At 35.3% G+C, this 14863-nt stretch overlaps 1 protein-coding gene across 2 annotated transcripts; it reads left to right on the top strand.

Moving 5' to 3' along the window:
* The first annotated feature begins 287 nt into the window (after positions 1-287).
* On the top strand, positions 288-13584 carry LOC306860842 (polyamine-transporting ATPase 13A2-like). 2 transcript variants are annotated; one of them, XM_079402797.1, is made up of 30 exons: positions 337-499; positions 1174-1273; positions 1393-1490; positions 1568-1735; positions 1864-1922; positions 2559-2628; positions 2714-2793; positions 2892-2969; positions 3043-3112; positions 3293-3427; positions 3510-3576; positions 3666-3797; positions 3907-4068; positions 4724-4834; positions 4949-4995; positions 5202-5390; positions 6471-6677; positions 7134-7241; positions 7574-7730; positions 7863-7974; positions 8774-8898; positions 9079-9263; positions 9395-9487; positions 9594-9673; positions 9838-9990; positions 10824-10920; positions 11056-11279; positions 11373-11524; positions 12480-12652; positions 12736-13584. In XM_079402797.1, exons 3-30 carry the CDS (start codon positions 1488-1490, stop codon positions 12901-12903), a joined length of 3405 nt encoding a protein of 1134 aa, XP_079258923.1. In that variant the 5' UTR covers positions 337-499; positions 1174-1273; positions 1393-1487; the 3' UTR covers positions 12904-13584. The 2 variants fall into 2 exon arrangements, with proteins under 2 accessions (XP_079258922.1, XP_079258923.1); XM_079402796.1 differs by lacking the exon at positions 1174-1273 and having other exon boundaries at positions 288-499.
* The last annotated feature ends 1279 nt before the right edge of the window (positions 13585-14863 follow it).

The raw sequence follows: 14863 nt of genomic DNA, 5'->3' as shown, positions 1-14863 counted from the left end.
TAGTATATGAATATAAATGCATTTTTAGGTTCTAAGACATCTTTGTTTTCATGAAGTGAGTCGTTGCTGCAAAATTATTATTTTTTAAAATTTAACTCTATAAACACTATTAAACTTATCAAACCTTATTTAAAAATATATTCGTGTATACATATCTCTAAATTAAAACGGTTTAAAGCCTCGCTGGTGTGACGTATTTACGTAATGACATAAAAAATAAAAGGAATCGATTTGAATCGGTTCTTTATTTCGAACTCTTCAAAAGAACCGATTCGCGGAAATGAGTCAGTATTTTACCACCGACTAATAGAGGAATGTAGGCGGAGTTTTCGCGTTACTGCGTTAGTTAACCTAAACGTTTGTATTCCCTATCTCACATTCAGGATTACTGTGGATATTTCCGCCAAAAGGAACTATAATGTCGTAGACAAGTCTTGTGGTTAATATATTTTTTAGAAGTTTTGCTAGGAAGTTGCATCAGGAAAAAGACCAAAGGGTGGTAAGATTTTTTTGCCTTCCTTGAAAAATACACCTGGATTTGTTTAGCACATATAATTTTAAACTGTAATCGTTTTAATTGTTAGAACTGTCTGAAACTATAATAGGGCATATTTGACATTATGTTGAGTCAAAGTCAGTGGACTTCACAAATAATGTGATGAAAACGGGTATTATGTTTCTAGCACATTTACTGCTGTTTATTTCCCCTCTGCATCATAAGCCTGCTATAAAAGATTCTTTAAATAGCACTGTATTCTATTTTATTTTCATTGTATTGCCCAGTTTCTGCTGCTAAAATAGTTAATTTCTTATGAATGTCCTTCAGCCCACCTGTATAAATATTTTATATGTATATTGTAATGTTGTCAGCAGTGTGTCTTAAAATTGTAGTGACCTAAACGCCATTAAATCTTGGAATGCAAAAAAATCAAGTTGTTTGTGCTAAAAGTTAGTTGTTTTGTGGTTTCTCACTTTTGTTTGAAGGAAGTATTTATATGTGAAAGTCAGCAATTTTTGGTTGTGTAGAAACATCACAATGCAAGCACATGATCTGAAAAAAAGAGGAAAAACTCCAGACTCACAAGTTTCTCTGCCTTAACCTTTTAAAACCTCTTTACAAACCTTTTTTCAAAACTTAAAAAAGCAAGTAGACATTTCATTAATTTTTCACAGCTAGACAGTGACGATTTGCCAGCATGTTAACTACAACGTGGATGTGATTGATCTCAACATTACAACCAATGTTGTACCCTACTGACGCCATATATTGATGGTAGAGTCTATTCTTGTATTTACAAAAGGGGAGTGCGCTCTACACAGGTTATAAAGTGTGTTTGCATTATCCACTGTAACTAATGCTCAACAGGACTAATTACGGATCTTGTCTTTTAGGGAGCTGTGGTCCAGGGCTGGATGGGGCGACCTCCCCAGACACAAAAACCCTCATAAAGGATCCAACACCCAAGGAGCTCAGTGCCATCTCACATATGGTACTATGTTGGAAAACTACAAATACATTTCTTGTTATTCTAGAACTGATCATTTTATCATGTGATTTGTTTCTCAGGAAGTTCAGGGGTACAAATGGGTGTGCTGGAAGGTGTGGTTGTGCCATATTGGGGCGGTATGTTCTTTAGGCCTGCTGTTAGTGCTCTTCAACTGGCACCCTCGCCTCGGCATCCTGGCACGCTGCAAATCCTGTCCCATTTCAATGGCAGATGTTTTACTATTAAAGGTGTTAAAGTTTGTTTTACTGAGACTTTAAATAGTGGTTGTTAAAATATTTTCAAGTGGGAGAAGAATATACAGTAAAACACAGCTTTTTCATAATAAGGAAGGATATTTTTTATTTGTTTATGACAGGACCGATATGGACAGCAATTTGTTGTAGATGTGCTTACAGAGGAGATTGAGGAAGGCAGGTGAGACCCGCAGTACAATTATTACTCATGCTTCTCCTTTTTGTATTCATGTGCTTTAAAAGTTTCTTTCGGAAAGGAACCAGCTACTTGTGTTAACCCCATTCTTTGCATTTTAAAATAATTTCTAATTGCATAATAACTTCTAAATTGTAACTGTTTTACTAAAAGTTGTGAAGGTGCAAACCTATAACAAAGCGCTATATTTAGATTTATATAAATATAGAATTGTACCCCCAAAATTGAAAGAAAATGTATTAAAATGTTTTAATGTCATTGTTTTAGCGTGATTAATTTAATGTAACAATGTGATTTTACGGTATTTTAGTCACATTTTAATCCCATTACAAAATGTTTTCATTGTGACATTATTTTCAAGATGATTAGGCATTTTCTCACTTAAATTGCCGTTGCTGTAATGCCAGAAAAAGCCTATAGTATTTAAATGGTAATATATAACTGTCATTTAAAAAGTATTTCTGTCCTGATAGTATTTGTTATACTCAAATTTATTCTGATTTTAATAAAAATTGCATTAAATTTAATAAAAAATCATTACTGTATTTACATTAATTATAAATTTAGCTAATATTCTGTAACGTTTATAGAGCTATTAATTTAACTCTTGAACTTTTCCAGTTTGGAGTTTGCAGTAGGAGAAGCAGATGAGAATGAATGGAGAGACACCGTGCAGCTACACAGTGAAAAGGTAACATAAAGGCAGTCAAAATAGATGGTTTAATGTACATTTTGAGTCCATCTGCTTGATCGTATCTTGTTTTTCTTTCATCTAGAAAACATTGCTCAGATACTATGTGTTTGAGGGCATACGCTACATATGGATTGCCAGAAAAGGAGCCTTTTGCAAAGCAAGGTACTATTTTGTATTTTTAATGTATGTGTTGGTTTCCTCTCTTTATGGTTATAAAGCTGTCTGAAATTGTGAGGGAGTAAATGATCCTCTGTCTCCAGCATTCTCAATGAAGGCTGGACCTGCGCTGACCTGCATGGCCGACAGCAAGGACTGAGTAAAGCAGACCAAAGCACAAGGTCTGTACCCTTTTAATGCCTATATGAGCAATGAATATAACTGCTTTTTTACCTTACACATTCTTTCTTACAGAAAGCAGATTTTTGGGGCCAATGTCATTGATGTACCTGTGAAGTCTTATTTACAACTTCTCTTTGAGGAGGTAGACCTGTTCTTCATTATTTTTTTTAACTCTATAATTATTTAAAAACACTGTGAAATCAATATATTGCAATTATTAACACTGTGTTGATTAAACGGCATCATTCACTGGATTTGTAAATGAAATGCTTTGTGAAAGGTTCACATATTGATCTGCTCTGTATTTTTTTTTTTTTTTAAGGTTCTCAATCCATTCTACATATTTCAGGTGTTCAGCATCATCCTGTGGATGTCAGACAAATACTATTATTATGCTGCTTGTATCCTAATCATATCCTTAATTTCAATCGGCGTGTCCCTTTATGAGATCCGTAAGGTATGCAGATATTATTTGCATGGTCAAGTCTTTAGAGCTCATTTGTTGTCTTGTGAATTGAAATGTTTTTTTGTTTCTGCAGCAAAGCACCACTCTCCGCCGCATGGCCCAGTTGATAGTGAATGTGACCTTGCGCAGAGACACGGGAGGTGAAGCTGCTAATCAATCACCAGAAATGGGCACAATTTTTCCAATGTTGCTTAGTTTTTTGTGCAACTATGTTTGTTTGTTTTTCCAGAGGAGGAGTGTGTGAGCTCTGAGGAGCTGGTTCCAGGGGACTGTATTGTGATTCCAGCCGAGGGTTTGCTTCTGCCCTGTGATGCCGCCCTGCTGGCAGGGGAGTGCATGGCGAACGAAAGCATGCTGACTGGTGAGAGAAAACAGACCGCCTCTGAAATTGTGCATTGCAGTAAATCTACATGCATTTAGATGCTTTTCCGTTCTTCTGTTCTCACTTTTTGTTCTGTACTCACTGACAGGTGAGAGCATACCAGTGATGAAGACGCCATTGTCTGTGTCTGAAGCCACATACGGTCCAGAGTCCCAACACAGACACACTTTGTTTTGTGGCACACAGCTCATCCAGGCTAAAGGAGGCGGGTCTTCTGGGAATGGGGCCATTGCTGTTGTAACACGCACAGGTCACTTACAAAGAAATACATTTTTTTTTTGTTGTCGATTATACACTACCATTCAAAAGTTTGGTCTTTTTAAAAAAAAGAAATGATTTATATTGTGCAAGGATGCGTTTAATTGCTCAAAAGTGACGCAATGTTATAAAAGATTACCATTTCAAGTATATTCTGTTCTTTTGAACTTTCTAATTATCAAAGAAATCATGAAAAAATGTATTACTGTTTCCACAAAAATATTAAGCAGCACTACTGATTTCAGTATTGATAAAAATAACATATGTTTCTTGACCAAATCAGTATATTAGAATGAACTCTGAAGGATCATATGACTAATGAGCCTAAAAATTCAGCTTTGCGTCACAGAAATAAATTACATTTTAAAATGTATACAGTGGTGTGAAAAAGTGTTGGCCCCCTTCTTGATTTTTAATTTTTTTGCATGTTTATCACACAAAGATAACACCAGTAAACACAACATGGGGGGGGCACTTTTTCACTTGGTAAGCATTAGAGACTTCTTTTAAAAACATTTAAAAATCCTACTGACCCCAAACTTTTGAACAGTAAAGTATGTAGAAGACAGAGAAGCCATAAAATGACTTTAATTTTTGCTTTCTTTTGTTGTTTTCTCATGAAAACAACTTTTGTTTATGTTCCACAGGGTTTTTTACTGCCAAAGGAGACCTCATTAGTTCTATCCTTTACCCTCAGCCATTAGACTTTCGCTTCTACAAGGATGGTATGAAGTTCCTACTATTTCTAGGACTTGTGGGTAAGTTGGATTATTTGCAAGCTTCATATATGTCTGTGATATAATGACATTTGTTTCTGTTAGTCTCATAATGCAGAATATGGGCCTTCATTGATATGAATGTCTGTATTTCAGCTGTGGTCGGCACTATTTATTGCATTGTAATACTTTCAAAGAGCAATGTAAGTAGTTTTAAGTTCATATCTTAATGGGGTTTTTTTTTTTTTAGTCCTTTTAAGTTTTCTTCCCTCTAATGTTAGTTTCTTTCACTGTAGCAGTTTGGATTCAGATACTTTCATCCAAAATAAAAACTGTTGAATTACTAACAAATAATTACACCTCAAGATTCTTTTTAATTTCGTTGTGTATCCACTTCTTCTGTCATCAGACAACCTGGCAAGTGCTAGTCATCCGGTCTCTGGATATTGTGACAATAATAGTTCCACCTGCTCTTCCTGCTGCTATAACTACAGCCACTATCTACGCCCAGAATCGGCTGAAGCGCCATGGGGTGTTCTGCATCAGCCCACCTCGCATTAATATCTGTGGCAAGACATCACTTTTCTGTTTTGATAAGGTGAGAGAACAAGGTTTCAGCGGATCCTTTGTTGGAACGATCTATATTGCTACATTAAAAATGCTGTGCTGATGATTCAGGGATGGTTAAACTCAGGCATATTAAAATTAAGCCTTTTCTTAATCTTATATTTGTCTATTGAAAGCCTAAGCGTCAGCCTGTTAAAATAAACTTGGTTTTATTACTCCATGCAGACTTTCTGTTTGTGTAATGATTACATCATCAGTGCCCTGGGCTAGACCAACAGACCACTTATTTCCTTTACTGCCAGTTTGTGACAACTCCCAATGTCATTTTCTTTTACACATTATCTAGTTAACATGGATAGGTTTATCGACAACTAGATGATTAACCTTGGATTGCTTTAAATAACTCCGTTTTTTTTCTCCGTTTTACAAACTCAAAAAGTTAGTATTTTATGGTAGGTAAAATTTTAATTAAATTAATTAAAAAAACAAATACTTTTTTTTTTTTTTTTTCCCCAAAGCAAAAATGTTTATACCTTTTTCCAACAAAAAAGAGAGATTTTTAATGACACTTGGGATGTAGTTAGACCAAAAGCTTTTTACTGATTTATTCTAAATTCATCCCTTCATTATTAACCATACTATTGCCATCTTGCAAGCATCATGTGAAGAAAATGAGTTTTTAGAGGCTACATTGTACAAGAGAGGTTTAGCCATGACTGATAAGATCTCTGCTTTTCATTTGCTTATCATCTCTGCTGCTGTCTTGCTAAACATCAAAATCCTGTCACGTGAATGAGAACTCCCTATATGCGCTGGTGTCGAACATCCTCATCACATTTTATATATATATATATATATATATATATATATATATATATATATATATATATATATATATATATTATTGTGTCAACGGCAACTGCTCAAGGCATTTGTTTATAATTCCTGTTGATCTTACAGTGTTTTTAACGCATTTTAAAGTTAAGTTAGACGGTAAAAGAGCAAAATTGTGTCTTAATTTTCATTTGGTTCAATGAGAGAGTTGTGACAAAAGATGGCAAAGTTCTATGTATTGCTATTAAAAACTGACTGAATGCTGTGATCGTTTCAGACTGGCACTCTTACAGAGGAGGGTCTGGACGTATGGGGCGTGATGGAAGTGAGTGGAGCAGTATTTAGTGAGCTGGTCCCTGACCCTCTCATTCTCCCTCCTGGACTGATGCTTTCTGCACTTGCCTCGTGCCATACTTTGGCTTTGCTGGGGGGTCAAGCACTCGGAGACCCACTAGAGCTCAAAATGATAGAATCCACTGGATGGGTAATGGCTGGTTTCTCACAGTTTCATGTTCCTAAAGAGATAGTTCAGCCAAAAATAAATTCTTTCCTATCTATTCACCTTCATGTCCAAACCTGTATGATTTTCTGTGCAACATAAAAGACGATAATCTGAGAGATTTTGACTGTACTATGGACATCAATGGTAAATAACTGTTCAGAACGAGTAGCTCTTTTCGATACATTGAAAGTTAACAGTGACCAAGGGCTGTCAAACTTCAAAATTGACAAAAAAACAGCATAAAGGTAACTAACTTCTCCTTTTGGGTTCCACTGAACAAATAAAGTTATACAGGTTTGGAACAACATTATCGATAGTAAATGATTTCAGCGATTTGCAACTAATTTCTTTAAGTCTTTTACATATGACAGATTTATGAAACTGTGTTTTGTTTAATTGGTTTTATGGCAACTTTGTCATCTTGCATGCAAATGACAGGAACTGACAGAGCCAGAGAATGAGATGGGACTTGATTCTGAATTTGGCAAACACAGAGTACTAGCAGCGATGAGACCTCCTGCATCTGAGCTCCTGTCACAAGGAAATGTAAGTTGATTCATATACAGAACAAGAAAATGGTCACTGGGTGTGACATCAGAAGGAAAGGACTTGAAATTGACAAAGTTCCCCCCCCCAAAACAAATTACTCACCTTCATGTTGTTCCAAACCTGAATGGCTTCATCTCTTCTGTGGAACACAAAAGAAGATATTTTGGGGAAAAAAGAAAAGTTTCAAATTATCTTTTGTGTTTTACAGAAGAAATAAAGTCTACAGGTTTGGAATGGCATGGATGATATTAATTTTAATCTTCATCCCAGAGACTGGATAAGGATAATTTTTTAATCCTGATTTTCCTGTCCTTTTATGTGTTTTTCAGTCTGTCAGTCAGCCAGTGGCAATCATACGGCGATTCCCGTTTTCCTCTTCTTTGCAAAGGATGAGCGTGGTGACCGTTGGTCCAGGTGGAGCTTCTCCTGTCGTATTCCTTAAAGGAGCACCTGAAATGGTTGCCAGTTTCTGTCTTAGAGAAAGTGGTGAGGACTTGACTCTTAAAACGTGTCCTGGTTCTTATATCACCTTGAGAGGAACGAGCAGGAGTATATGGAACACTGCCTATTTATTTTTGCACTCAGTTTTGTTCTGTCTTTGTGCTCTCCTTGTGACAGTGCCTTCTCATTTTTCACCCATTCTCCGGGAGTATGCAGGCCAGGGCTTCAGGGTCCTTGGATTTGCCTACAAGCACCTTACTAAGGAGACTGACCTAAGCACTGTTGAAAGGTCAGCTGTTTTGTTTTATAAACAATAGCATTCAAAGATTTAGGGTTGGCAAGATTTGTTAATGTTTTTGAAAAACGTCTGTTATGCACACCAAGTCTGTATTTATATGAACGTAAATACAGTGAAAACATTGTGAAATAATATTATTATTATTTAAATAGTACTTTAATTAGTATTTAAATAGTAGTATTTAAAATACTATTTCAATGTTTTTTTATTTTTGAATATATTTTAAAATATTAGTTATTTCTGTAATGGCAAATCTGTATTTTGAGCAGCCTTTACTTCAGTCTTAAGTGTCACATGATACTTCAGAAATGCTGATTTGGTTCTCAAGAAACATTTCTTATTATCAGTGTCATTAACGTAGAAAACAGTTGTGCTGCTTAATATTTATGTGGAAATCATTATACTTTTTTTAGTATAGATAAATTGTAAAAAATATTTATTTGAAAAGTTTTTTTTTTTTTTTTTTTTTTAACATTATAAATGCTATTGCTGTCATTTATTTAATTTTAATACAAATTTTAAATTAAATTTATTTAAAAAAATTGTACTGACCCCAAACTTTTGAAAAGTAGTGTATTTAGTTATTAATTAATTCATTATACTTATTAATAATATTTTTTTATTTAATGCATCCTTGTTTAATAAATGTATTAATTGTTTTAAAAAAATCCTACTGACCCCAAATTTTTTATCTTTAGCGTATTTAACTTATATAAATAATAAATAGATATTTAAAAATAGACGGATGCATGCCTGCTGCCTCATGTTCACAGTAAATGTTTGCTTGTAGGGTGGAGGTGGAGAAAGACATGAACTTCCTGGGTCTGTTAGTAATGAAGAACCAGGTGAAGCCAGAGAGCGCAGAAGTCATTCGCACACTTAAACTGGCACAATTACGGCCTGTTATGGTTACAGGTATGTCCAAAAATAACAAGTGTAATCTAAAAATGCTTATAGTGTACATTTATGACCATGATGTGCTTTGGCCTAGTTACATTGCCACTAAACATTCACTTAATTGTTTTTGTTGGTCTTTCTGTCTTTATAGACACAAAAGTGAAAATGATTGGTCATGCTGTTTTTCTGCTCTATCAGGTGACAATATTCTCACTGCTGTGAATGTAGCACATGCGTGTGGAATGGTGCTGTCACATGAGAAGGTTATTTTTGTTCATGCTTCGCCCCCTACTGCTAGTTCAATGGCCTCACTGCAGTTTCATCAAGGAGATGGTGCAGGAGCCACCATTAATACTCAGGAGACTATTGATATTCCAGCACAGGTTTTCTTATTTGACCTTTTAAGTGCTTTACAGATGTTACCACTGACATATCACATAGTAATGTCTTTTAAATAATTTGTATTAATTCAGAACAGCAAAGAGATTAATATGTCCTCTTCCTGTACCATAAGGGTCTCTACCAGAATGGTGCCGGCTATCATTTGGCTATAAATGGAATGTCCTTTGCGGCACTTTGTGATCATTTCCCTGAACATCTGCCCAAGGTGACTTAGATTAAGTTTTAGGAGTATTGATCCATTCCAATTTTAGACTGGTGGGCACAAATGCATTTTCTGGAGATTGACAGTGCTCATTGTTTTTGTGTTCCAGATTCTGATGAGGGGAACAGTATACGCTCGCATGACCCCAGAACAGAAAACCCAGCTGGTAAAAGCACTGCAGAAACTCAAGTGAGTCCAGTATTTGTGGTATTGTACATTGCTTGAATGTCATATGTAGAAATGACAGACAGAAATGTAGATTGCGAAATTATCATTAATACATAACCAGTGAATTTGTTAGCAGGGCTTTTTAACACTTAATATAACGCCCATATCTCCCGACTCGTGTGCAGTTACAGGGTGGGCATGTGTGGTGATGGAGCCAATGACTGTGGAGCATTGAGGGCTGCTGATGTCGGTGTGTCGTTGTCTGAGGCTGAGGCCTCTGTGGCGTCTCCTTTCACATCCAAGTCTAACAACATTAGCTGCGTGCCTCTACTTATCAAGTAAAAAACACACTTTTACCATTCTTATGCATGGATTTTATGCATATATTAAATAATAAATATTGTTTTTGGCTTAAGGTATTATAATAAGATCAATATCTGTATTTTATCAATACATAATTTAATCAATATATATGTATTTTATTTTTATTTATTATAATTTGTGGTTGTTAATTACATTTAATAAACTGTTGTTGTGATTTTTGTATTATTATTATTATTATTATTATTGTGAATAATAGTAATAATAATAAATTATTTATTGAATATTGTATCCTTGACCTAAGTTATTATAAGAAAATCAATATATAATGAAGCTATTTATATTGCTGTTTTGTAATATTATATATTTATAAATTATTATATTATATACCATTTATAATAATAATTACAATCATTTGTATTGTTGTTGTTTTTATTATTAATAAGGATTATTATTAGCTTTAATCAACAATAATAATAATAATGCAAATTTATTTAATTGGATATTGTATTATTGACTGAAGTTATTATTATAATATAATAACAGTATATAATGGCCATTTATATGCATTGATGATAATAATAACAATAATAATAATTCTTGTTTTTGTTAATAATGATTATGAATTTTAACAATTAATAGTAGTCTTTAATTGGATATTGTATTATTGGCTCACGTTTTTATAATAATATTAATATGTATAATAGGTATAATAATGTTTTTATTAGTATTTATATTTATAATAATAATAATTAACTTATGATGGGGATGATTATTACTATTATTATTATTATTATTATTATATAACAAAATCTAATGTCTAATTTGTTTGAAATTTAAATTTAAACAGGGAAGGCAGGTGTTCACTGGTAACATCATTCAGTCTTTTCAAGTACATGGCTTTGTACAGTCTGATCCAGTTTGGCTCTGTACTTATTCTCTACACTGTGAGTGCTTGTCTGTCCATTTTACATTTCTTTTTTTTCTTTTAATCAGCTGAAATCAATAACCAAATATACAATAATGTAATTAGGGCATTTTAACAATAATGTTAATTATGTGGCTTATTTTGTCTATTGTAGGAGAAAACAAACTTGGGAGACTTGCAGTTCCTCTTTTTTGACTTAGTTTTGGTGACCGTTTTGGCTATAGTGATGGGACGGGGAGGTCCCAGCGATGAGCTCCATCCCCAGCGACCAGCTGCCAGTCTTCTGTCTCTGCCAGTCCTGTCTAGTTTAATGTTGCACACTGTGCTGCTGATCCTAGCCCAGGTGTCTGCCCTGCTTATCACTATGTCACAAGACTGGTAAGCAACTAACACCTAGATTTTGGGTAACATTAAAAAAAATCTTTGCAGCTTCATACAACTGTTGTTTTATAACTCTGTGACTGTTTTCAGGTATGTGCCTCTAAATTCAACTGTGACAGGGGCTGCAAACTTGCCCAACATGGAGGACACAAGCATATTTGCCTTAACGGGATTCCAGTATATCATCATGTCTATTGTCATAACTAAAGGATATCCTTACAAAAAACCACTGTATTACAATTGTGAGATTTAAAACATGAACTTGTTTTACAGAAAATGCACTGAAACTGCACCATAAACCTATTTATCGATAATCTTTTATTATAAATATAGGCTTTTATGAAGTAACAAAATAATGGAGTAAACAAATAATACAATTTGTTTGAAAAAAGATGTTCTTGAAAAAGTTTCTATTCAGTAAATCTGACTGAATCCAGATGATTTGAGCATAGTGTCAATTTGGGGTTTGAGTTCCATTTGTTGACTATTTACCATTTAGATGTAAATGTGATTCCCCTTATTTTTTCATCTCTCAGTCATAACCATTTTATAATCAAGGCCATTGCACACTGAGTCCGAAATGTTCGCACGTGGAAAAATAAATATGACCTCACGTTATGTCAATCACGTTTACACTCTGCCTCCGAAACTTTCTTCCGTCATAAAAAAGAAAAATTCGGATCGGGTTTGATTTTCTGCGTTTTTCACATCCGTAGCAAGAATTTTGAGAGGTGTTTTGACAATTCAGAGCCACTGTACAAGCGAAAGCCAAAATCCAGAACAGCAATTGTCAAGTTCATCCACTTCGTCTCACAGCACAAAGTTCACAGAAATTGGGGGTCTTCTTTTTAATATGTGGCTCTAGTATCGCTTGCAAAGCATCAAACTGAGCCATTGACTTCCTGAAGTAAACTTTGAATCGCCCGTGATAATCCCGCTGCTCCTTAATGAGGAGGGGGAACTCTCCTTCCTCTCTATAGGCTATCTGTTTGCTGTTTTTTAACGGATTAATTAATACGCATTGGACTCAGTGTGCAAGGTTTCTGTGCGTGACAAATTTTTAGGATGACGAATACGGAAAAAAAACGACTCAAATGTGTGCAAGGACCTTTAAAGTGATTATTAAAGGAAATAATTCACTGTGGCCGTAGTCTAATATTTATGTTGAAGTTTATTAATGTTTTTTGTTTCTCTTAGTTTTGTTTGTGGGTGCACTGTTGGTCTTCTTTGCACTTATGAGCTGGCTGGTTCTTTTCCGTCATACCATCATCCATCAACTGCTGCAGCTCTATGACATCAACGATATGAACTATAAACTATTGCTGGTGGCTGTAGCTGCACTCAACTTCTTCATATGCTACATTCTTGAGGTAAAGACAAATACACATATTACCACATGGCATTTGAAACATGCTGCAAATATCAGTAACTGCAAAGATATTTCTCTTCCCAGATTCTTATTGACCGAGGTGCCCTAAACTGCCTTCGCAACCTCAGAAGAAAACGCGAGTCCAAAAAGCAGTACAAACGTCTGGACGTCCAGCTTGCAGAAACACCCTCATGGCCGCCCCTGAACCAACCCTTGTTCCCAACACATTGCACCGTCGTCGGTGTTAGCTAACACCTACCTCCTGCTTTAGAATTTCAACTCTCCCAATGCACATATCCAGGGTTGCCAAAGATCTGATACCACCTCTCAGTGCACTAGTGAGGTATGCGTACCAGGTGTTGTCCTTGTCTATCATATATGGCACAAAACTCATCATGCAGCAACAAGAATGGACTGTTAGTGATGGTGTTTCTAATATAAAATTCGAAAAGGGGTGGAAACATATTTCCCCAGAATATATAATGCATTTACCAAGAAATATTATATTTACAGTATATAAATAAATAAAAAGGACCTATTGCCTTGAAAAGTGCTTATTTCAGTGCTTATTTTAGTAAAAACAAATTCTCATTTTGCGGACCATAAAAGATTGTTTCAAGTTGTTGTATTGACAAGATAATGCATACATGCTACCGACTTTATTCTGTGGCGTCTACAACCCTTAATTAAAGTCACAATGAATTGGAAGTAGCAACAGATGTTTTTTTCCATATTGTAACACACATCCAAGTCAGATTATTGAAAAAGAAAAAAATTAGAGCGGAGACTTGGTTTAATCTATTGGTTGTTAATTGAATATCGACAGATCTTAATGTGAGCTTGCAGTCGATATAAAGAAATGTGGCTGGTTTTATGCAGACTAAATATTTGGAGAACATTGACCATTTTTTAATAAAACATGGATAAATCATTAACAAAAATATGCATTTATTAAATGGGGTAGAATTTTCATTTAATGCTGACTTTTAACCATTTTGACAGGGCTTGGCGATTAAGTGATAACGATCATTATCACGATATAATTTTCTGCGATAACACGAGTTCGATATAATGTTTGCAGTGGCGGCTCGTCGTCCAGTAGCGATATTTAATATTTGATCGCCAACAGATTTACCAAGCTGTCATTCAAACAGTATATATACAAATTAAAAATAAAGGGAGAACACTGGATATAGGCTACAGCAGTCGGCTTAATTAAATGGCACAACAGGCAGCTCTCTTTTAACACAGACTTTTAAGAAGGGATGGATGTTTGCTTCTAGTGATAGGCCAGGTAAGTGAAATTATATTATCTTGCTGTATGAGTCCTTTTCTTTACGTTTTCTGACTAAAAGCAACCAAAAAGCCATTTTAAAACGGTTAAGCAAATACGTTAATAATATTAATCGGCAAGGATCCCCAGACCAATCTGTGTCTCTCCTCTATTTTAACCCAAGAGCCGCCACTGCTCGTTTGAACTGCGCCATACGAATCATTTATCCGCTCGGCTCAGTTCAAACTGCAGCGCATGCGCACTAGTCTAGAGCGTTTACTCCCTGATGAGTCTCGGTCACACGAGCACTAAACAGCTTTGTGAGATCTTGAATTCAGCGAAGAACACAAATGACTTGATTTAAAACAGCACTGACAAACAGGAGAAACACTGTGCGCAACATACAGTCAGAAGGCTTTTCATTTTACCATGGATTCACTGTAGTAACATTAACTGTCTACACCATGGATAATCATGAGAAATTTTATGATATTATTAAAGGGGTCATGACATGAGAAATCAAAATTGCCTTGATATATTGGCATATATGAGGTCTTTCGGTGCGTTCCAAACGGGATATATGGCCCTCCAAAGGGCATTTAGGATTGAAAACAATCATGGCAATCCAAACCGATGTGCGCAAAACTAGCCACTTCAAAGGGCCATGATCCTTTGCGATTCTTTGCATGATGACAGCGCCTCCATGTGGGCACGGGATGATGACACAGAAGGGCACTTCAAGAAACAGTTGTTTGGTCCCCTACACCCTTCAAAGCTCTCACTCCGGAGGGTAAACCCTTTGAAGGGATTAGCCCTTCTGAATGGAACGCAGGGCTAGTGCCATTAAAATATCCTACAAGTTTCATAGCTCCTCTTTATAAACAACATTTATTTAATCAAGCTCCAAAAACTGCTCGTTTTAGATCTGATATGGAGTCA

Source organism: Barbus barbus (assembly GCF_936440315.1).
Source record: "Barbus barbus genome assembly, chromosome: 41".
Classification (NCBI taxonomy): domain Eukaryota; kingdom Metazoa; phylum Chordata; class Actinopteri; order Cypriniformes; family Cyprinidae; genus Barbus; species Barbus barbus.
Note: the sequence above shows the minus strand (reverse complement) of the source record. Positions and strands in the feature narration are given on the sequence as shown.